This window comes from Enhydra lutris, unplaced genomic scaffold (genome assembly GCF_002288905.1).
Source record: "Enhydra lutris kenyoni isolate GAN:26980312 unplaced genomic scaffold, ASM228890v2 scaffoldscaffold52, whole genome shotgun sequence".
Taxonomy (NCBI): domain Eukaryota; kingdom Metazoa; phylum Chordata; class Mammalia; order Carnivora; family Mustelidae; genus Enhydra; species Enhydra lutris.
In genome coordinates this window covers 6,650,367-6,673,645 of record NW_019154136.1, presented here as the reverse complement: position 1 = coordinate 6,673,645, position 23,279 = coordinate 6,650,367, and the positions used below count along the sequence as shown (strand labels likewise).

The 23,279-nt window shown below is 42.5% G+C and overlaps 1 protein-coding gene across 2 annotated transcripts in view; it reads right to left on the bottom strand.

Moving 5' to 3' along the window:
- The window catches only part of LOC111157160 (midline 1), a 112,304-nt gene that overhangs the window by 61,458 nt on the left and 27,567 nt on the right, over positions 1-23,279 (bottom strand). For both annotated transcript variants that reach the window (XM_022518429.1, XM_022518430.1), the window contains one exon: positions 3,289-3,384. In XM_022518429.1, coding sequence (XP_022374137.1) covers positions 3,289-3,384 — 96 coding nt within the window. The remainder of the gene's footprint in view (positions 1-3,288; positions 3,385-23,279) is intronic.

Here is a 23,279-nt window from a genome sequence, read left to right as displayed (position 1 = left end):
ATCATACTAACACATAACCCACCAAGGCGGCCCAAGGAAGAGTCCCGTAACTCTCCAGGATGCCGGGCCATAGGGTCCGGCTTTCTCTTCACTCCTGATCCAGTCTTAGTCTGGGCAAAGTTAAACATTAACTTGGAGAACTGATGCTATACCACTCATTTTGCCCAAATGTTATGACTTTCCAGCCCTTTGGGTCATGAACCGGTTTTGCATCTAAGTTAGCTCCCTGATCCTAGCGCCCTTCTCCCTGCGCAACGCCCCCAGCGCCCCCCGCACCCCATGTGTGTGGGCATTGGCTTCTGCTCTGCTCCTTCAGGCCAGCCTTACAACCTTGCTGACGCCTTCATCAGTGCCTTAAATAAATTTTCAACAGACTCACTGGATTATTGCATGAGAACTGGATGCTCAATATTTTGAAAAGTTACACTCTGAGAATATTAATAATTATGAATAAGAAATACATAATATAAAAGTAAAAAATAGGTACTTACACTATCATTTTTCTACCCATAATTAATTTTAATTTTTATCCAGAATGTTTTCCCCAAATACCAAATTTATTCACCCACAAGGATTCCTTTCCATTCCTAAGGCTTTATACAGAAACCCAGTGAAAAGAATACATACTCTTTACTCCTTGTAAATAACTTTCAATGGCACGTACGATCAACTCACTAATAGCTTTATTTAAAAAGCCTCTATAACAACTAAATATCTGATCTTTTGGAAGAAAAATAAAATCTGCTGGTAAATTTCTCTCTATCCTTTGAAATGACTGAACATTATGGAAAGTAATTTTCCATGTTAAAATGAATAGCATTTTGTAAATTCAAGCCATACTGAGATTGCATTAAGAGCGAGACAGTTGTTCTGAAATCACTACAGGCCGTAATAGAAACCAGACACTAAATGCTTTAAGAAGTAACTAGCTGAAATTGAATGAAATAATCACCCAATCCATAAAGCCTTTGTAAAATTTCCCCATAAAACACAGGTAATTTTTTTTTTTACTGAAGAGAAATTATTCTTTCTTATTGTCCTAAACATCAAATGCCATCACTTCATAAAAATAAAATATAGCACATGGATCATTCCATTTAGTTCACCCATTTATTCCTATAACACATTCACTGTGCCCTACAATAATGAAAACATTGTGCTTGTTCACTGGTATTTACCATGTTGTTTAATCAACAAGGCTCAAAATAGTCCCTGGAGAGACCCTTGCCAAAAGCATATCCATTCTTTTTTTTTTAAGATTTTATTTATTTATTTGGGTTGGGGGGTAGAGAGAGGGAACGCTCAAGTTGGGGAGGAGCAGGGAGAGAGAGGGAGAAGCTGAGCGCGGAGCCCGATGCAAGGCTCGATCCCACGACCCTGAGATCGTGACCTGAGCCGAAATCAAGAGCCAGATGCTCAACTAAATGTGCCACCCAAACCCCCTCAAAATGAATCCATTCTAAGCAGAGGATTAGAAACATCCGTGTTCTGTGATTTGTCCTTGGTGTCACTGCTGCTTGCATACTCTTGACTTAATCCCAACAAGTGGTCCATTTCATGGAAATGTATCTGACGACTAAGATGCACTGAATGCACATCTGCAGTGGGTTGAATTGTGCCCCCCCCCCCCGCCCGCCCGCCCAGAAAGATTATGTTCAAGTCCTAAACCCGGGTATCTTCAAATATGACCTGGTTGGGAAACAGGGTCTTTACATATGTAGTTGAGTTAAAGTGAATTCACCCCAGGGTTAGGATGGCTCCAGTCCAATGGCTGGTGTCCTGTGAGAAGGAGATTTGGACACAGACACAGAGACACACAGGGAGAAGGCCATGGAACCACAGAGGCAGAGGTGAGAGTGCTGCAGACACAAGCCAAGAACTCCAAGAATTGCCTGGAACTACTAGAAGGTGGGAAGAGGCATGGACTTGTCCTCCCCTAGAATCTTTCGAGGGAGCAAGGCTTGATTTCGAACTTCTGGCTGCCCGAACTATGAGAGAACACATTTCTATAATCTCACGCCGTCCGGGTTCGTGGGGATTTGTTACAGCAGCCTCAGGGAAACTGATACGACACCTTTTACACAGTGCTTTTCTGGATGCCCTCTGTCAAGGCAATTAAAATCTATAACATTAGGAATGCTAACACTCAAAAAACAAATACTCAAGTCAAAAAACAGGCAAAAGACATGAACAGACACTTCTCCAAAGAAGACAGACGAATGGCTAACAGACCCATGAAAAAGTGGTCTTCATCATTAGCCAATCAAAACCACAGTGAGATACCACCTTACACGCGTCAGAATGGCCGAAATCGACAAGGCAAGAAACAACAATGTTGGAGAGGATTCAGAGAAAGGGGAACCTTCCTACACTGTTGGTGGGAATGCAAGTTGGTGCAGCCACTCTGGAAAACAGTGTGGAGGTTCCTCAAAGAGTTAAAAATAGAGCTACCCTATGACCCTGCAATTGCACTACTGGGGATTTACCCCAAAGATACAGATGTAGTGAAAAGAAGGGCCATATGCACCCCAGTATTCATAGCAGCAATGTCCGCAATAGCCAAACTGTGGAAGGAGCCGAGATGCCCTTCAACACATGAATGGATAAGGAAGATGTGGTCCATATACACTTTGGAGTACTATGCATCCGTCAGAAAGGATGAATACCCAACTTTTGTATCAACATGGACGGGACTGGAGGAGATTATGCTGAGTGAAATACACCAAGCAGAGAGAGTCAATTATCCTATGGTTTCATTTATTTGTGGAGCATAAGGAACAGCATGGAGGACATTAGGAGAAGGAAGGGGAAAATGTAGTGGGGGAAATCAGAGGAGGAGGTGAACCATGAGAGAATATGGACTCTGAGAATCAAACTGAGGGTTTCAGAGGGGAAGGGGTGGGGGGGGTTAACCCGGTGATGGGTATTAAGGAGGACACAGACTGCATGGAGCACTGGATGTTATATGCAAACAATGAATCATGGAACATGACATCAAAAACTCATCATGTACAGTATGGTGACTAACATAACACAATAAAAAAATTTAAAAAAAAAAAAAAGGAATGCTAAGTAAAGCCACCGCGGCAGATAGAGCTGCCATGGTGGCAGTGGGGGTGGGACAAAGCAGTGCACTGGGGAGAGTCTCTGAGATCCTAGTTCTTTCCAATTCTGCCCATCGTTTATATCTGGCTTCTGCAAAAGATCTAGTGTTAAAAAGAGTCCCCCCTTAAAAACGTAAAGGCAAGGAGGGTATAATTGTGAAACACAGCACAAAGAGACACTCACCTCCACATGCTGACAGGTCTGGATGAGTTTAGCCAAAAGGGTCTCTAGTTCCGTGTTCCTCTTGATAAGGCTGGTGAGGTTACTCTCTAAGTTTTGCTGTTCAAAAAGAAAAGAAAAATATTATTCTGCATCCTGAAAATATTGTGCCGTATCCTGAAGTATTATAAACCTTTAATAACCAAATTACTCATACTCAGGAAAATGTGATCCTTTTTTCAGAAACCTCAATGAAATCTATGCAGCCTTTATAAATTACAGATTTATTTTTTTAAGATTTTATTTATTTATTTGAGAGAGAGAGTGCACACGCGCATGCGCACAAGCAGGCACAAGGGCAGAAGAGGGAGAAATAGACCCACTGCGGAGCAGGGAGCCCGACATGGGGCTGGATCTCAGGACCCTGGGATCACGACCTGAGCCAAAGGCAGACACTTAACCGACTGAGCCACCCAGGCACCCTGCATTTATAGATTTAAACTCGACTTTGAGTAGCTGCATTTAAAAGAACCTTCAAAAAATGTTCAAATTTCATTCTTTTTTTCCTCCTTCTTGTACGAACCCGGGCACATTTACCGGAATAATTAGCTCTAGGTCATGAACTAGGGAGAAAAGAGGTAATTGGATTTCTAGTTCTTTACCTGACTCAGAAGTGGCAATAATATAAGGAATATATTCCCACTGCAAGTAAACTATTATTGGATTTTTAGGATTTACCATCTTACGGGCAGGCTGAGGTCAGTCCCTCAGAGGAAGGTTTGAATTATCTGGCTATTGCTGACATGATGACTAAGATATTATTATATATTATTTATAGGCATTTCTAAGATACAAGAAGCCCTCATCATACACATTTACTCACTCATAGTACATTTTATCGTACGTGCTTCTATTCTTTGTCTATCAACATATCAATGCCAGATTAAATTTCCTTGAATGCCACATTTTTCATATCACCGTCCCGCTTACAAATCTAGAATTACTTCCTATTGCCTTAGAACATCAAATTTAAAGTTCCCTGTAATGACCATTAAATCTAGTTTTCGACCATAATAACCTGCTTCTTGTTCTGCACGCTCTTCATTGATGCCACTCATTCATTTATCCATTCACACAAGTATTTATTTAGCTTCTACTAATGCCAGACTCTGAGAGATACTGGGGAAACACAAACAGAAACTCCTACTCCCTGTCCACCAGGAGATGGCGGGGCGGGGGGAGTGTGGAAGTACTGTGAACCGAGTTAGGTTTTCCAGAGGACACATTCCTTCCGCTGAGGCTGGAAGGATGGGCCATGGAGTTTTTGGTGAACAACAATGGGAATTTCTTGGGAAGATGGGATGGAGGTAGAGGTGGTCACGGGCAGGGGATAGAACGATGTCATGAACCAAGATCACGGCAAAGAATTAGGGCGACTGTGTGTTTTACTAGTTAGACAATTCCACAAATACAGTGAAAAGACAGAACAGAAGGAAATTCCATGGAAAAGAAAACAGATTGAGGATTTATAATGCCATCTGTGAAAGAGGATTTGAAGAGAGTATTTTGAAAATCAATAATTTCATCAAGGTGATAACAGTTCACCATGCCATGAAATTAATTTCTGAAAGCATTTATTCTTTCTACTTCACAAAATTTTAGATTTGGAAAGGTACACTCAGGAAAAGAGTCACTTTTACTTAATGCTTAAAATGCATACGTCAGAAACAGAAATCTCCCTGGTCATTCTTAAACAAGTTCTGCTTATTAATCTGGTGTTTATCCTACTGCCTAATTTTTTCATTTCAATTACCACATTTTTCGTTTCCAGTGGATTCTTTATCACACCTCCCTCTTCTTGAACTACCTTCTCTTCTTGTTCCCAGGATAGGTAGTTCCCTCCTTCACAATTTCAAGAAAAGTAAACACACTTATTTATTCTTAAGCTTACTTGAAAAAAGGCAATTCCCTACTTTCCTGTGTTTGCGTGACGTTTCTCAAGAGTCTGATTTTATCTCGTATCTTACAATCTTTGTCCGACTGCTCATCTGATGCAAACTTTGTTCCCTGGGCTGGGATCCGGGGATTGGCACAGCACAGCCAAATGAGCTGCCCACTCTGATGTTAGGGCGTGAGATCGGTTCCCCAGAGAGGGCACTCCCACAGGACGCCCGTGTGTTAGAAGCACTGATTCCAGTTTGACTCAGGGCCTCCCTGAGGCATTCTGTCCCTGAGAGTTCTGTCTGGCTCCAATTCCAGACAAGGTGGGAGGTACCCTTTGAGTCCAGTATTTCCATGGGGAGTTCTGGCCTCCGGGCATATGGGACAGTCTAAGGCTTCTGCCCCATGCGGGACACTCTCCACCATGTTCCCCCCATCCGGTTCCCACCGCCCCGTCTCATCTCCATTTCTCCTGAGTAGCCCAGCTTCAGCCTTCCCCCACCATTCTGCATCTCCTTTCATTTCCGGTCCTTGGAGACTTTGCACTTATGTTGAAACTTGATTATTACTCTTCAAAATCCATTTGAAAATATCTTATCTGTGTTCTCATGTGTTCAGAACTCAGATGGACGTTTGGTACGTATTTTATCAGGACTGGAAGACCAACAAGAATGCTTCAATTTTGGCTTTGAAACATGCAAAGCCTCTCAAATACAAATATTTTAAAGGAGAAAATGACTATTTCCCACTGAAAGGATGGGACACCTTAACAGAAAGAGAAGGAACCAGACAGGGTGATTAAAGTTCAAGTTCATGATCTCATGGTTGCATCGAAGAAAACCTTGCTTTCGAAGCTCTTAACAACAACGCAGACCACAACAACAACGCAGACAACAGCCAAAAGTTTTTTCTGTTGGGATGAAATGAATCACAGCTACTAATCACTTTATGGCCAGAGACTTGAGACTAATTCTGAGGCGTTCCATTACTCAGTGTCCTTGATCTAGACGTGACTCCTTTATGGCATATTTGTCAACTTCTTTTGGTATGATAATCTCAGGGAATCCTTTTCCTTGCCTTTTTGGCTGACCCTTCCGAGCAGGAAATTTCTAGGGAAATACATCATCTAACTGTTTACACTTCAGTGATCACAGGTATGATTTTTCTAAAGCTAGTCAGCGAAAGAGAGCCAAATAAATAGAATCTAACATATTTAGATTTTACAAACATCTGCTTGCTTCCCCTCCTTTTATTAAGTATACATCATGTATAAAAATCTGTTTTTAATCAGCTAATATGTAGACTAAAGCCTGTGGTTTCAACACATTGACCTATCTGGATCCTTTGGGGTTATTCAAATTTAAATAGTACAAGTGTTACTGAAGTCCACAAAGAATTATCGAGTCACTTACAAGCATAATAAAGGGAAATGAAGCTGGGAGAGAGACTTGTTTCCAAGAAGTACCAAAGGGACTGACAACACTTCTGAAGAGAGCCCGGGTAATGGGGAGGTAACAAAATCCAGTCCTCAGTGAACCATGCATCCATAAGCTTCTACTACGGGGACTTCTGTGGTGTTTTTGAGAATTTAACTGGATCGCTCACATCCTGTGTGGCGGTCAGCCGGTCCTATAACCTCCCAATTTTGACTGTGCTTTGTGCAAAAGAGAGATAATATTTTTTGGCTTAAGAGTCTTGGGACTAAGTGTAGAGAAGTATCTACTTCCCTACGGCTATCTATGGAATTCTATGGGGTACCCAAAAAACAGTCTGAGTTTCCTGTTCTCGCCTCGAAAACGTTAATACATTTACATCTCCTTACGGAGCTGAGCTCTGGAGAGATCCAAGCAGTTGGCCTGAGCGACCACACAAGCAGGGAGTGAGGAGACTGGGGCTACCATCCCAGCTCAGTTCTCTTGGACAGACGCCACCCGGGCCCAGTTTCCCCATCTGGGGGGTGTGCGTGTGGACAGAGCTGCCTACCTGCGCTGTTAAACTCAGGGGAGGAAATGAACACATACACCAGGAACTATACAAACGTTCGTTGAAATCATGAGTTATGGGAGAAAACATTCGGTCTGGTGTCAGGGCCAGGCACTAGAGGGGCCCAGCCCCGGGCCTCGGACACTCTCGGGCTTGCTGGTGGCTTTGGGCTGCAAACACCTGTTCTTTTGGGCACCAGGGTTTGATCGGGCCCGGGCAGGGCGCGCTGGGGGGCTGAGGGGAGTGGGGAGGCTGATGCCTCTAGGAGCAGCCTTCAGTCAGCAACTACTGGCAGTAGGTAGATGAAAAGCCTGGCTTCCTTCACATCCCAGGTGGGAACCCTCTGAGTCACAACCCATAGAGTCCTTCAGGCAGCCCCACTAAGAGGAGCCAGGTGCCTGTGGTGACGAGCGGCTCCCATCCACGCCCTCTTTCTGCTTCCTTCCCTTCTTGGTCCCGCTTCCCCTCTCCCTCACAGCTGCTTCCTGGGTCGCCTTCCAACATGGATTCTGAGCCAGGGTCGTCTTCTGGGAGAACTCGACTGAAACCTTATTAGGAAAATAATCCTAGTCCACTATTTGTGCGTATTCCTTCTTATGAGGAATAGCCAAATTAACTAAAGATTTCATTGGTCTTAAAAGACATTTGCAAATGCAAGAGATTGTTTTCTCTTCCTCCACCTCCCCTCTCTTTTTTTTTCTTTTAAGATTTTATTTATTTGAGAGAGAGAGAGAGAGAGAGCTGGGGGAGGAGAAGCAGAGGAGGGAGAGGGACAAGCAGACTCTGCACTGAGCGCGGATCCCCGACAAGGGGATTGATCTCAGGACCCTGAGATCTTGACTGGAGCTGAAACTAAGAGTTGGACGCTTAACTGACTGAGCCACCCAGGTGTCCCCTCCCCTCTTTCTAGCTTTTTCTAGAGGTCACATATCCTCCAAATTCCAGGCTCTAAACCAGCAGCCACTGGAAATACAATGTCAGCCATGTGTGGCTGGACCACACATGGACCCCATGGCCCTGTGCAGAACCCTCCTGGCCGGAGAAATGTCCATGCCCCCTGAAGCCACCCACACCTTCCAAGGACCCCCACACCACAATCCCGGAGCCTGATGGGCCGCCGGAGCAATGCCCTCAACTCAGCCCTCTGGAGAGCCCGAGTCCGCATTGGCACCTCAGGCCTGCCATCCTCCCAGGACCAAACCCTAACCCTAGGTTGGGTGTTCAGACTCTGGACCCCAGAGGCCTGACACCCAATTCCTCCCATGGATGGGAGCATCAGACTGACGGCAGGTTTCAGACTCTCAGCCAGGAGGAGGCCGTCTCCTTTGGTGCTCTCTAACACCCTCAGAGCCTTAGAAACCGGCACGCTCCCCTGAGGCCATTCCCACCATGTGAATCACATTTTAAATTTTCTAATAGTCGTGTTTAAAAAAAAAAAAAGTAAAAAGAACCAGTTAAAATTAATTTTAAGAACATATTTTACTTCATTCAATATCCGAAGTATTATTCCAACCTGTAATCAATATTTAAAAACCGATGAGCCAGAGCGCCTGGCCAGAAGTCAGTGGAGCATGTGACTCCTGATCTCAGGGTTGTGAGTTCAAACCCCACGTTGGGTGTAGGTAGAGATTACTCAAGATGTTAAAAAAACAAAAAAAAACAAAAAAACCAAAAAAACCTGATGACCTATTTTACATTCTTTTTCTTTCTTTCTTTTTACTAGGTCTTTGGAATCTGGTATATGTTTTATCCACATAACACATCTCCATTCACACCACTCAGCACGTCAAACGCTCAGCAGCTACACACAGCGAGCAGCTCTACTACTGAACGGCGCAGTGCTAGGGTCTCGAGCAGGGGTCAGCAAACTTCTTCTGGAAAGGGCCAGGTAGTAAATATTTTAGTTTTTATTGGCCACAACCTCTCTGTTGCAACTGCTCAGTTCTGCTGCCCTTTTAGTGAGAAAGCAGCCACGGACTCTACACAAACGGATGGGCAGGGCTCTGTTCGTATAAAACATTATTTACAAAAACAGGTGGTGACTGAGATTCGGCTCGTAGGCCAAGCTCCTTCCTGGGCCTGGGTACACGCTCTTCCCTTTGGAATGCACCTGCACAGCAGGAAATAATTCCACTACTAAGGGGAGGGCATAATGAAACCATAGTACATATTGAGTGCCTGCTGTATACCCATCACAGCTTAGTCCCTTCCCGTCATAAGTGCTCCAATATTTTTTGTGGGAACAATTAGCAGGGAAAACTGAATATCCACTAGACAACTCTTCTGAAATCTAATGTAGTAAATCAGCTAACTAGTTAGTTCATTTAACAACTACTAAAGATTGTTCAAACATTGCCCTCTCCCCTTGAGGGCCTTTCTCGTTGGTAGCATTGAGTTGGAGCCCAAGAAGAGGGGCTTGGCAACCAAGAAGCATTCTGAAAGGAATGCTGTGTAACTCTCTAAGACCACAAGGTTTCTGGAAAGGCAAATACTACACTGTTGAGCAAATTTTAATAAACATGGGTTTAGATAAATAGTCTAGCAATTATCACGGACACATCTAGTCCAAATTCCACCTAAAAGCAAAGTCAAGTTGCTCCTAGCCTTAACTCATGACCTCTTCCCCAGCTGTGTTTCTCATAGCGCTGCTACTTTCCGAAGGGGAAGGACGTGCTAAGAATGTGTCTTTGTTGAGACAGACGAGGCTTTCGTAAGCACCCAGCTGGCCGATGGAATTCACCACGTGCCTCCTACCGCCACCACCACCACCAAAGCAGAGGAATACAAATAATTTAAGATGGTCCTTCAAAAAGCTACAAGGATGGTCCTTCTAAAAGGCAGATCTGGTTTCTTAATATCAAGCCAACGATAAGATCCATGTCAAACCTGGGAAAGGCCCAGTTGTAAGCCACGACCTGCTTAAACAACGAAGCTGCCCCGCACACTTTTTTGCCTCGAGGATGATTCATTTTTCCCATAATTTTTGTTTTTCACGCATACACCGCTAATGCATTTTCGCAGAGCCATAATGCACCTCCTTTACGTCAGGTAGTGTTCAGGAAGCTGATAACGTAACAATTTAACAATCCCTGGTGGGGCACAAGGTTTCACACTGACCTCAACAGGGCCGGGCGCTCAGGGCTGCGGACACCAGCTGAGAACAGTAAATCCGAGCTTTGTGCTTCCACACGCACGGATACCTAATCAAATGGCAAGGTAAGCAGACAAAAATACTGCTAATTTCAGCCTTCGGAGAACCTGTCCCTAAGAGTCGGGTTGCAGGGAGTTAATGACTTGTCATTGAGCGCTACTATTAAAATGTACGCCTGAAACAGAAGGTTTCAGTAACTCCTTTTGGGGTGATCCAGGCCGTACAGAATGTTTGCTCTTACTCCAAAGTCGATGCTTTAGAATGTCTTTAAAGTATAATATTAAGTCTGGATCCCTTTCAAGGCAAACACAGATCTGGCTTGGTTCAGTCCGTACTATTCAGAGCGACACTCAGAAACTGTGTTTGGAGCTCTGACACCCAACACCACCACGACTCCGGCGCGATCAGGATACGAACACGTCGAGTGCCGCAATCCATATATTTTCTTCTAAGAAACTTTAATCACAATCCTTAATGTGAAAACACACACCCGTATTAACACATGCCACCTGCATAAAAGCATAAAGTCTTTATATGTAACTAAACACTTAAGATGTTTTAATTACCTTGTGGGAGTTTAAGGCTATCTTCAGGTTCAACTCATGACAGACCACGAGGACGTGTGATTTATGCCGGGTTTAGTTTTTAATGCCTTTTTTCATTGGTTATGATAGTTAACATTTCCAAATGCCCTGGCAAGACAGGCAGCCCAGGGAACTTCAAAAACATAATAAAACCCAATCTGCATACAAATTTAAGTCTAGTGTTCCATGGGCTACAATTTAAGCCATTTTGATATGCGATACTGTATTTACCTTGTCAGGTTTTATTTGGAATTTCCATATTAACTGCACAGAATCTGCTCTATGTACTTATAAAGTCCATCACCAGGAATTCAGGGGTTATTATTCTAATACGGTCGTCAATAATATACAGAGAACAATCTTTAAATACTATTTATGGTCTAAAATGGTTTCAAATTTTGATGGAGATAAGTTTCTATCTTTAAGAGTTATATTCACCTAGTTATAATTTTAGCATATCTGACTACAAACTACTTCGTTACAGGTACTAGAGATGTGAGTGGCCTTTCTTGTTCACTCCTCATCCCCGGGCACTACTTCTGCCCATAATAAGAGAGGTGAGCAACTGACTCATAATCCTATCTGTTAGTTTTGAGAATCAATACTGAGGTGAAGGAAGCTGGATGATGGGGATCCTCTGAAAATCCCAAAATTCTAAATAATTACCTCCACTGCAACATAGAGGCCTGCAGAGAAATGTTTCAGAGAAAATGACTGTAACTTCGATCAATGGAGCATTCCAGAACGCATTTCCCGAGATCATGGCCTCGGTAAAAGGGCCACGAAGGTCCCATTTGGCAGCTGTCCTGCTGCCCTTCCCTGCTTACGTGTCCCCATTCGGGGACTTGAATCAATCTCGACACAGCACATCTGTGGGGCTGACTCAAGAGAGGTAACCAACTGCCGGTCAAGAATTAGATAGTGGAAAGATTATGGGAATTTCGGAAAATGGACTAATAGTAGTTAATTATTTTTACTCAAAAAAAAAAAAAAAAAGCTTTCAAGTCGGGGAAAATATTAATCTCCCAAGCCCGGGGGTCGGCACAGCATGGCCCACAGACCAAACCCTGCTCCCCACCTGTGTTGGTATGGCTTGCCAGCTAAGAATGGATTTTCATTTTTAAATGAGAAGGTAAAAATTTGTGACATGCGAAGAGCATATGAAATTCAAATCTCTCTGTCCATGAAGTTTTATAGGAGCACGAATACTTTTCATCTGTTTATAGACTGTCTGTTGCTGCTTATGAGCTAGAATGACAGACTTGAACACTGGCCCTTTTTTTTTATTATTATTATTTTTTTTAATTTTATTTTTTATAAACATATAATATATTTTTATCCCCAGGGGTACAGGTCTGTGAATCGCCAGGTTTACACACTTCACAGCACTCATCATAGCACATACCCTCCCCAATGTCCATAATCCCACCCCCCATTATTATTATTTTTAAAGATTTTATTTATTTATTTGACAGAGAGATCACAAGGAGGCAGAGAGGCAGGCAGAGAGAGAGGAAGGGAAGCAGGCTCCCCACTGTGCAGAGAGCCCGATGCGGGGCTCGATCCCAGGACCCTGGGATCATGACCCGAGCCGAAGGCAGCGGCTTAACCCACTGAGCCACCCAGGCGCCCCAAACACTGGCCCTTTACAGAAAACGGGTCTCCTTAGAAACAATAAAAATGTCTTTAAAAACATAATCTAATAATCTAATAAGCTTATTATCTAAAAACTATATATAAAATTATCTAATAATCAAATTAACTAATAATAACAATAAACTAATAATAATTATTAATACAGAGTGTTTGCTCTGCTGGTCCCAATCATTTTAAAATTTCAAAAATCCAACTCACTTAACATTTTCAATCCCTACTATGAGAGTGTAAGTGTGCCTAAAATTTCATTTAGGTACTCAAAATTCTGAAGGTGAAGGCTCTTTTTGTTGGCTACCAAAATAATTTGTAACTCATGAAAGAAAAAAGGAAAGCTTGAAATCATGGGTGAAACGCAAATGTCTGACTAGGTTCCACAGTCAACTTCTGTTCAGAGAAGCAGAAGATTCAGGCCGGGAAAGAGTCAGAAAGGATCTTAACTGGAATCAAAGTTGTTATAGCAAGAGCATGGCCAAGAGTAGGTAAAGAAGAAAGCGCAGCACAAGGATTAGTCAGTTCTTTCCAAACTGTGACTAAGCATAAAGCGTTGGGTCGTAGGTACACACCAAATGTGGAATTACTCATCAATTCCTTTTTCCATCAATTCTATTTTCCTCAGGCTTTTTTCTTCATCATAAATCACACCTCAAAGGGGGCCTTAGAGCACGGGATAATTAATGTCTATAAAATCCCGATACCATGTAAGTCATATACCTTGTTTGTGAATGTCACCTCCATCACTCAGACATTGAATCATTTGATCTTATCCCCCTTCCTCCATTTTAAGTCAATGATGACATTGTGAGATACTCATTAACGAACATGTTCTGGCTTTTCTACTTAAATAGGGTTTTAACTGATACCATCAAACATTTTTACCAGACCTATCTCATGGTGGATGCGTAGCCTTCAATGAATGGAAATACATTTTTGCTTGTAAGACACCGTGGGAAGACCAAATCTTTTTCTAAGCTAGTACTTCACATTCTGCAGATACTTCATTTCGGTTGATGTGAATATATTGAATGTATTTCGAGAGAAAATAGTTGAGTCTTTGATCTAATAATTCTGCGTCGATAACTTGGCTCTGTTTCTGCCGCAACATGTCTGCCCTCAAATTTTTAGGTTTTAGAGGATGATGCCTTTTCTGGACCGGCTGCTGAAAATGATTATTAAAATTCAATACATGGTCAGCTTTGCTCTTGAATTTGTGGCATTCCCAGAAAGGATTCATATTGTTCACAAAATTCATATCCCCATCTGGGAGGTACACAGAGTATTAAAGCCAAGGGAGGTACACTCTTTGACTCAAAAAAAAAAAAAAAAAAAAGATTAAAATTCCACTCCATCTAAAGGGGTCTGGTCTGTTAAGAATTTACAAAATCAATGTTATGTAAGAGAATTCCCCATTTGGGACAGCCTAGAGAATCAAAGAATATGAAAGCATGCCATTGTTTCTCAGCCCTGAGTAACCTTCAAAGACAGAACCTTCCTTGGGTTTTAGACATCTGAATCTCAAACTCCTTGAATTCATCCCATCCTTCATCCCTGACTGTACCACCTTGACCCAGCCATCTCCTCCTCATTTAGTAGGACTGATGCTGTCTGTCCAATCAAGGTGATTTTGATTGAGTCAAAATTAAAGAAACATACAAGTTACGGAAGGAAGGAAGCAAGATGACCGATCAATGGGTAAGTGGTTCCCATCTTGGCCTACACACTGCAGGTACCTGGGGAATTGTGCTAACACCATGCTCAGTCTACAACCCCTTCCAAGCAGAGAGTCTGAATTACTTAGACTGGGGTAAGGTCCCAGGATTGGAATCTTTAAAACTCCCCTCAGGAGATTCTAATGCTTGGCCAAAAGCAAGAACCATTGCTCAAAATTGAGAAATCCGGTCGCTAAGTACCTGGATCTGTAATACAGTAAACAAAAACGAGCAATTTATTCCCTTGGCTAGTTTTATACTTTCAGACTTATTCAGAATAAAAAGAATATCTTTTGGAATGCAGCATATGCATATAGTGAGTGCAAGGACAAAATTATATATAGATGTCGCTAGAAATGTGAATTTATCTGAATTTATCATAAAAAAAAATCCCAGGAACTTTACTAAACAGTACTTTGCAGGGAACACTGATTGTTACTGTTTAGAAATTTAGAGGGCTTTTTTGACCAGAAAATACAGGGGAATGCTTTGCTCAATCATTCGAGTGTTCCTAATGTCTAAAAAAGAACTTCTGGTGACCTCAATTTTTACTTTGCAACATATTAGTGTCCTACAAACTGGGTTTGTTGATTTTAACAGTAATTATTTCACCAGAAATATAACAGAAGTATGCTACAGATGTTTTTTATGCGGTAAATCAAAGACGTAGAGGAAAAAAAATTTAAGAACTCTCATGACAAAAGAACAGATTCACTGCCCAACCCAGATTCTTTGAAAGGTCAACTCAGGCAACACGACCGCCCTGAAGACTAGAAACGCCTCTGATACCTGAAAGGTAAAATGCAAATATTTACAATGATGGCAACCACAGCGATAACATTTAACTCCTTCCATTTTCCCCCATAATATTCTGTGTCTCTGATCGAGGGCCACCTGTCTACTAGCAAAAACTAGTCGTAATCATTCTAGAGTCCATTATTCCATTTGCAGTGCTGCACAAAAAAGTGTCAAGCCGCCTTCCCAGAGCTGGCTTGCGTAGACATGACTGAAAACCATTTAAGGGTCAGTGTATTTTGGAAATGAACAAACCCTCATTTCCCTGGAATAGAATACATTCTGGTTTGCATGCACAGCATTTGACTCGAGAGGAAGTCAAAGAATAAATGTCGCTTAAAAAAAAACTGTTGAAAGCCATCTGGTTTCAACCCTGGGTACAAAAACTGTCCAATATGCAGAGAAATGGAAGGAGACTTGCACCAGCAGCAGCCGCCTCCCTGGGGAGCTGGTGGGACCCGAGACTCTGGGGCCCCACCCCAGACCTGCTGAATCAGAAACTAAAGGTAGCCCAGGACTTGTGATTTAATAAGCCCTCCAGGGAATTCCGGTGAGTGCTCAAGTTTGAGAACCACTTACCTGAATGTTGTAACACCCTTCAACACATGGGGGTTTACAATGTTTAAAGAGAAGAGAATCTAAGTGGGAGGTAGGCGATGCCTGTGCTGTTCTTCCTATCTTCCCTTTCTTGCGGACACCTTTTGATCGTCTTGCTCGGTCTTTGTCATCAGGCCTTATGCCTGGCCCTTTCCGTAGTTCCTTCTATCTCCACTGGGGACCAGGAAGCATAATGGATGAAAGGGGGTGCTATAGCCATGGCATGGGAGAAACGAGGCAGGGCTGCAGAATCTGGGAGGTGGGGGGCAATGACCCAACATCATGGCGGATGGAAGGCTTGGGAATGAATGTGTACCTCAGTCAACTGTGCTTTTTATCCTGTCACCATTGGCAATTCTGAATTGCTTTTTCTAATAAAAGCATAGATAGAACTCAGATGTTCAGAATGTTTCAGAAAAAAAAAATCAGTCTTGGTGAAGTTGCCCCAGTGTATTCTCAATTACTTATAAATGCTGTTTTGAAAAATGTTTAAGTGGTGTTGAAAGGGGGAGAGGGCATTCAGCCAGCAGAGGACCCAAACTCATCTGTTTATGATGAAAAGATAATGCCAGCCCCCCACCCCAACTGGCTGAAGTCGTGCACCTCTTTAAGATTTGGCCTGACACAAAATGTATAAACCTGAAAGCAAATGTTAAGCTTGGCTCTCCGAACTTTTTAGTGTGAGTTTTGTCATTTGATTTTCAAATGTCTATGACCTTGGTTGACCACTGTGATAGGACACTCTGGGGAAGTAGAACGTTAACGTATGACATCAGAGACAGCTTGGTAGTTCAATGGTGACAGTGAATCATAGCATAGCCTTCCACTAACCATTGTTTTTCTCCAATGCGTTAGTTTTATTTGAATGAAGTGTCACTTACATAGCTAATGAATACATTTTCAAATCAGACACATTTACTATAGTTAAAGGCAGACTCGGGCACTGCGTAATTTTGACCACAAGTGAAGCTTTCACCAGACTGTGTTCTTTCCATCTCCAAAGAATGACGACAAAACAGTGACTTCACGTATACATATTCCCTCGGCAAACGTGGACTCTTTGACAGTTTCAACTCTCTCCTCTGTCCCGATAATATTCAAAGTTCAACCTCAGATCTTAACTCATACCTAAACTTCCGTCTCTCATTCCCACCTCCATCCCAGCATTAAGCTTTGACGATCCCTCATTATTTTAAACTCAGCTTTCTTAACTGTATCATCTGCTCCTTTGAAATTTCTTTTCACTTTCGGGCACCTGGGTGGCTCAGATGGTTAGGCATCTGCCTTCAGCTCGGGTCACAATCCAGGGAATCTGGGACTGAGCCCCACGTCAGGCTCCCTGCTCGGCGGGGAGCCTGCTTCTCCCTCTCCCACTACTGTTCCCCCTGCTTGTGCTCTCGTTCTCTCTGTCAAATAAATAAATAAATAAATTTTTTAATTAAATCTTTAAAAAAATTTTTTCTTCCCACCTTCTAGTCTTTACAAAGGAGAACTGCAATTCTCCAGGTCCAGAACCACAACATCATCTTAGACTCTGACCTCTCCTTCACGCATTCTATCAATCCCTCTCTACAGCTGCCTGGTTGATTATTAAAAGATCCCTCAGCTTCGGGCTTCAGCTTTTCCTTTTCTTCCCAAGGTCACCACTCTAACCATCTTCTTCCCTGAATCGTTGGTTTTCACTCCTCGAACTTTTGCTCAGCCAAGCGGGTCCATGCGTGGTCACCAAAGTAATCTTCCCAGCAAGTTGGTATTATCACAGTACCCCATTCTCGTAAGTCCAAAAGCTGTCTAGTCTTGAGGGATCAGATTCAAGCTCCTGAGTTGACATGCAAAGTCCTCAAAACAAGAATAGGTTTAGGATTTCCCCAGTAGAAGCCAGCTGTGATGACCACCGCCCTGCAAAATGAGGACTGCACTTCAGTTACACCATTTTCCTTGTTGCCCAACGACCACCATGCCGGTTGTAGTTGGTTGTGCCAACTGAGCCATCGGTTGCGCATTTCCACCTGCCCAGCACTTGTTTCGTCCCCCCCCCGATGGCATCCCAGAATCTAGCAGAGTGCTGTATGGGCAAATACAGGCACTAATAAATGCTTGCTTGATAAAAAAATACATGAATAATATTAATGCAGCTAACGATTTCCTGTCTATAACAGCAATCGCATAGAGCCAAATCTGAATTCTATTTCACAATTGGACAAGATGAAATCATACGTTTCTGAAGACATCAATACATATTTGAAATATCAAGCCAGAGTTCACTATATTATAAAAACACTTTGATTAAATTAGTTTCAGAAACTGCTCTCCAGCCAAGGAGCTATCTACTAGGCAATGGATCAGGCAATAAATCTTAGACTCTATGTGCTGACAGGTGTAAGATGATTTATTGAATTGTAAGACAAGGAATTGTGAAGCGCCACTAAGAAAATACACACTCTCTTCCAATGCAACGTTATTTTACTCAACAAAAGCAATTTAGGAGGATATGGTACTATTAAAATAATCGCGAATGCTTCCCATACATCGTTAATTCTATATATTAAAAATAATCCAGGAATGAAATCATTAGATTGTGCTGCTGGCCCTAGATCAGACGGATGACTTAATAATGATCCATTTCCCCGAAATAAAGCTCACCTCTGGCTAGTAATAATCAGAGAATTTATACTACCTGTGACCGCCAACACTGCTTTACCCATACGTTAGCCCCGTGATTTTTACCCTTTTATCTGGGTTTTCTTTGCAATGTTATGCTATTTTACGAAAGAAACCGAGCCACGCATTTAACTTTCTCCTCGTGATTCAGCTTCATTATAACGGTCGCCTGAATTTTACCATTTAACCAAGTTCTTGAAAATGAACACTAACTATTTGCAGCTATAAGTTTCTCCAATAACCAAACAATCAAAAAGTTTTAAATTAAAAAAATAATGTACCTAGGGGGACCTTCATGTTGGTTTAACGGCAAATGACATCCTTTGGTGCTCAGGATACAAAGGCAAGTGGACATGCCCTGGGAGAGGCTGGGATGTTTACACCACAGTGTATACACGAACAGCTTGGAGGTGTACCAATCAGAAAGGCACATTTTGTTTTGTCCAGATGGAATGATACTGCTAGAGAATTTGATACTCCTGCTCTTGGTCTCTAGCTCCCGAAGAGTATTCTAGCCCTCAACAAAATTCTAGGTCTAGGAAAGAGATCTCCTTAGGAGCCCACTCTAGGATAGGGTGCCAAAGAGATCTGATACTGGCTACAGCCAGTCCTTAGGGCCAGAGGGAGGCTGAAACATAGTGGGTAGGTGGGTTCCTGGCTCCTTGTAGAACCTGGATTTGTTTGCATGAATCTTAACCGTTTAGTTCCTGAAACTTTATGGAGAAAATCTGGACCAGCAGTTACTGGACACAGAAACACCAGAATCCTGAGAAAGAATTTAGGTGCTAAAGAAAGTTCTCAGCTCATACTGCTCTCATAGCTGTGCTGTGCAGCCTGAGAGTTGGAAGTATTTCAAGTTCTCTTAAATGAGCACTTGCGATTCTATCGAGAACTTTCTGGAAGGATCCAAATACTTGGTATTCTGACACTCTATGGAAGATACTGAAGGCAGTGGGCCTATTTCTCTTCTTCTCTGTCAAAAACCTTAATTCTCTCCTCTACATGTGCTGAAAAGAAAGGCCTTATTCCCGAGGCTGCATTTTCTCCTCTGCCTGGAAAGCTGCTGTCGCACATTAACAGACGAAGCTAGTGGACAGCTGTTTTCAGATTACACACAAACAGAAAACACTGAGTTCAGGTGTTTCGCAGCTGGGTATTACAACTTCTCACTCTCTGAAACACTAGCTTTAAAACTAGAATCTGAAGAAAACATTCTTCAAAGGACTCTGAAGCAGGCTATGCGCATTTCATCCCTTTTGATAACCAATGACATACTGAGACTGAAAAACAGGAGGAAGTTGTCAATTGACAAGCATTTTCTTTCCTCCAGCCTTAAAGTGCAATGTAAAGAGCTGGCCACTAGGGGCGCCTGGGTGGCTCAGTCGGTTGGGTTTGTGAGTCTTAGTTTCAGCTCAGGTCATGGTCTCAGGGTCTTGGGATGGAGCCACAGGGACTCTGCGCTCAGTGGGGAGTCTGCTTGAGGATTCTCTCTCTCCCTCTCCCTCTGCCTTTCCCCTTGCTCACACACGCTCTCTCTTTCTAAAATAAGTAAATATTTCTTTAAAAAAATCCATCAATAAAAGTGAGGCCAATCCATTTTATATTATTTGCATTCTGTAGTATCGCAAAGTGTTTCCTGAACATACAAGCCTGCAATTGTAGTTTGGGGTTCATCTCAAGAAGTACCCAGAAATGTAAAAGGAAATCGCAAAAATGAGCTTAAAGCACAAAAATCCCAAGTGTGAATTCTCTGAGCAGCAGTGGAGTAAATGAAGAGTCGGATAGAAGAATGTGGGAGATTGGGAGGGGGCGGGAAGTTTTAAGGGAGAAACACCTTATTCCAAAGACTTTTGGGACTCTCCGTAGCCAGGTATTTCCACTACATTTTCCAGGCCTAATCAGACTCCCCAGGACTGTGGTTCATTTGTTTCCAGGCAGCCGTTTTACCATTTGACTTAGAGAATCAAATCTATAACGGGACTTTTATCGCCACTAACGCGACCCAGTGTGGACCATGTTCTCATGGCAAAGAATGAAACTGGCAAAATCAATGGCCAGTTAAAATCGTTAACAAACTTCTGGACCATATCAATTAAATCCTTCATAGAATTTTCACCTAAATTAAACATTACAAATGTACAGCTGGGAGGCATGTTAAAAAAAAACAACCCTCCACTGTATACATTACAACCATTAATGTGTTTTGCAGATTTTTTTTTAAGAGGCTGGGATGAATCCAAATTGACCATGTGTATGCTGTCTTTGGCAATCATATGGTTTTCCAAAACAATTATAAAAATAAAAGAAACATTTGCTCCTTGCTACTAGTGTATACAATGTCTCTAAAGGGTACTTTGTGCTGTCCCAATAAATACTCAGTACCTTACAAAAAGGTTGCAGGTCACTATTTATCAATGTCTGCCAGCTGTTAAGAAATGAAAGAGTCACGAGGAGGGTCGGGGTGGGGAATTTAAGACTTAATTAATGTGGTGATTAACATCACAAATGGTGTCTAAACAAAAAGCTGAAGAAGAAAAGGAATGAACTTGAAACTCTGCTGCTCCAAATACTTTCTTTCCTGCAACTATTATTGAGTCAATCATGAAAAATAAAATTTTTAAAATAATCATAGACTAAATATAGCATCCAGGTTTACTGGATAGTAGCCTTTTTTTATAAAAAGGTTTATTTATTTATCTGAGGTGGGCAGGGCAGAGGGAGAGGGAGAGAGAGACTTAAGCAGACTGGGAGTGGAGCCTGATGCCGGGTCCATGTTAGGACCCTGAGATCACCACCTGAGCGGAAACTAAGAGTTGGATGCTTAACCAACTGAGCCACCCAGGTGCCCCTGGACAGTAACCTCCTTGAAGACAAAGGCATCTTTGTGCTAATACTAACCACTTCCCGTCTGAACACTGAGTAGGATCAATAAATGTCTGAATTGCATTGGAACACAGAGGGACATGGACGGTGGGGGTAACTGAAGTACCCCATTCCATTCTACTTTGGACTCAAAACACTTTGAAGATACTCCAACCACTTCACACTGGAAGGCACCATCATAATTATATTTAAGTTTCCTTTTCTTTTGAATTAAAGAAAAAGAACCGAAGAATTTAGTGCAATTCAATTACAGCTCATTAAGTGGAAGTCTTAGCTCAACGACCACGTACCAAACACAGAATAATCTTCCCCATATGACACACTAGCTGGTATATAAAAATCTACAGTAATAGCCACACACCAAAGTCTAAATACTTTTCATCCAGTTTGAAGTGTGTTAAGTACTTGTCCGCTACAAAAGATCGACCACAAGTTAAATCCCAATACATCTGACAATATTCGATTCTGGAAAACCAATGTTCATAGCCACACAAACTCAGCACTTGGGAATATCCTCTCAGGTTCTCCTATCCTCTGTGCTCCTATCATTCTCCTTAAGTCACTCTGAGTATATCTGATTCCAACGCACTTGTTCATTCTCCTACCCCAGCTAGAAAGGTGGGCTAGGATGAGGCGATGACTCCTTCGTTTAGAGCTGGACTAGGCGTTTCCTCTTTCCATACAGCCGCCTCATGAAATAGAAGAATTGTGTTGGGAACAGTAATAACAGTAGTGAATTAGTCACAACAAAAAGTGCAGCCACAAGAGAAGGCAGTCACGGCTACAGTAGTCATGATAACGGCAGCTAGCATTTACTGAGCATATACTGTGTGCCGAGGATGGGCATATTTTATCTCTAGTCCCCTTAATGATGCTAGAGGCATGCATTAGTACACTGATCTTTACTCATGGAGAAACATACTCAGAGAACCTCACTTGCACAAGTTCACATGGCTTAGTGAGCGCTGGAACTGAGATCTTAAGCCCAGCTCTGTTTGATCCCAAGCTCGTTCTCCATCCCCACCCCCAACACACATACTATCCGACTTCTGGAGGAGACACACATCTTCATTTTCATGGCGCCATCTTCTAACAAGGCAATTCATTTCAGTCGCTTTTTTTTTGTACCCTTGTAACATCTCTAGAAAATGCCTGTTCTGAGTACAGCAGCTTGTGCTGGTTTCACAAACTGAGACACCAAAGACAAGAGTTGGTGCTTCAAAGGGAAGGTTGGGGTTTCCAAGGTTACACTTACAGGAGAAAAGCCAAGAGGCAACACTGTTCATCGGAGTGGCCCTGATTAGAACCACGAGGATCAGCAATCTTAGGCGACAGTAACTGCACGGTACGGAAGGCCCTCTGCTTACCAAGTACTCAATTAAAAGACCTTTAAATTAGGGAGTACTTTTCAACCATGAATTGAAATCGTTATCCGAAGACTATTCAGCAGAAGGGAAATATTGTTCTATTTTAGTATCCAATTCACTCTAGATAAAACCGACTCTGGGCCACTGACCTGACTCAGATCTCAGAAACAGTAACAGGACTGCCCCCAACTTAAGAGTACAAATATGTGTATTCCAAATCATTGTCCCCCTAATTCCACAGGTTTCTCCCAAATTTTTATTATGGGTTAATTCTGATTTAGCTTGCTACCAATGATAGGGACATCCATTTAGCCTGACGAAGGTCTGAATTCCAATTGGTAAGGAAAGGTCAACAGATGAATTGAGACCAAGTGAAATGATGAGGCCCTACGTAGTAAAAAGGCACCGTAATTCGAAACCCTAATTTGTAGACTTACCTAATTTCAAAGGTAAGTTTTAGATCATTCCATATGTACGCCTTGACTCACATCAGGATTTTTTTTTAAGATTATTTATTTATTTATTTGACAGACAGAGATCACAAGTAGGCAGAGAGGCAGGCAGAGAGAGAGGAAGGGAAGCAGGCTCCCTGCTGAGCAGAGAGCCCGATGCGGGGCTCGATCCCAGGACCCTGGGATCACGACCTGAGCCGAAGGCAGAGGCTCTAACCCACTGAGCCACCCAGGTGCCC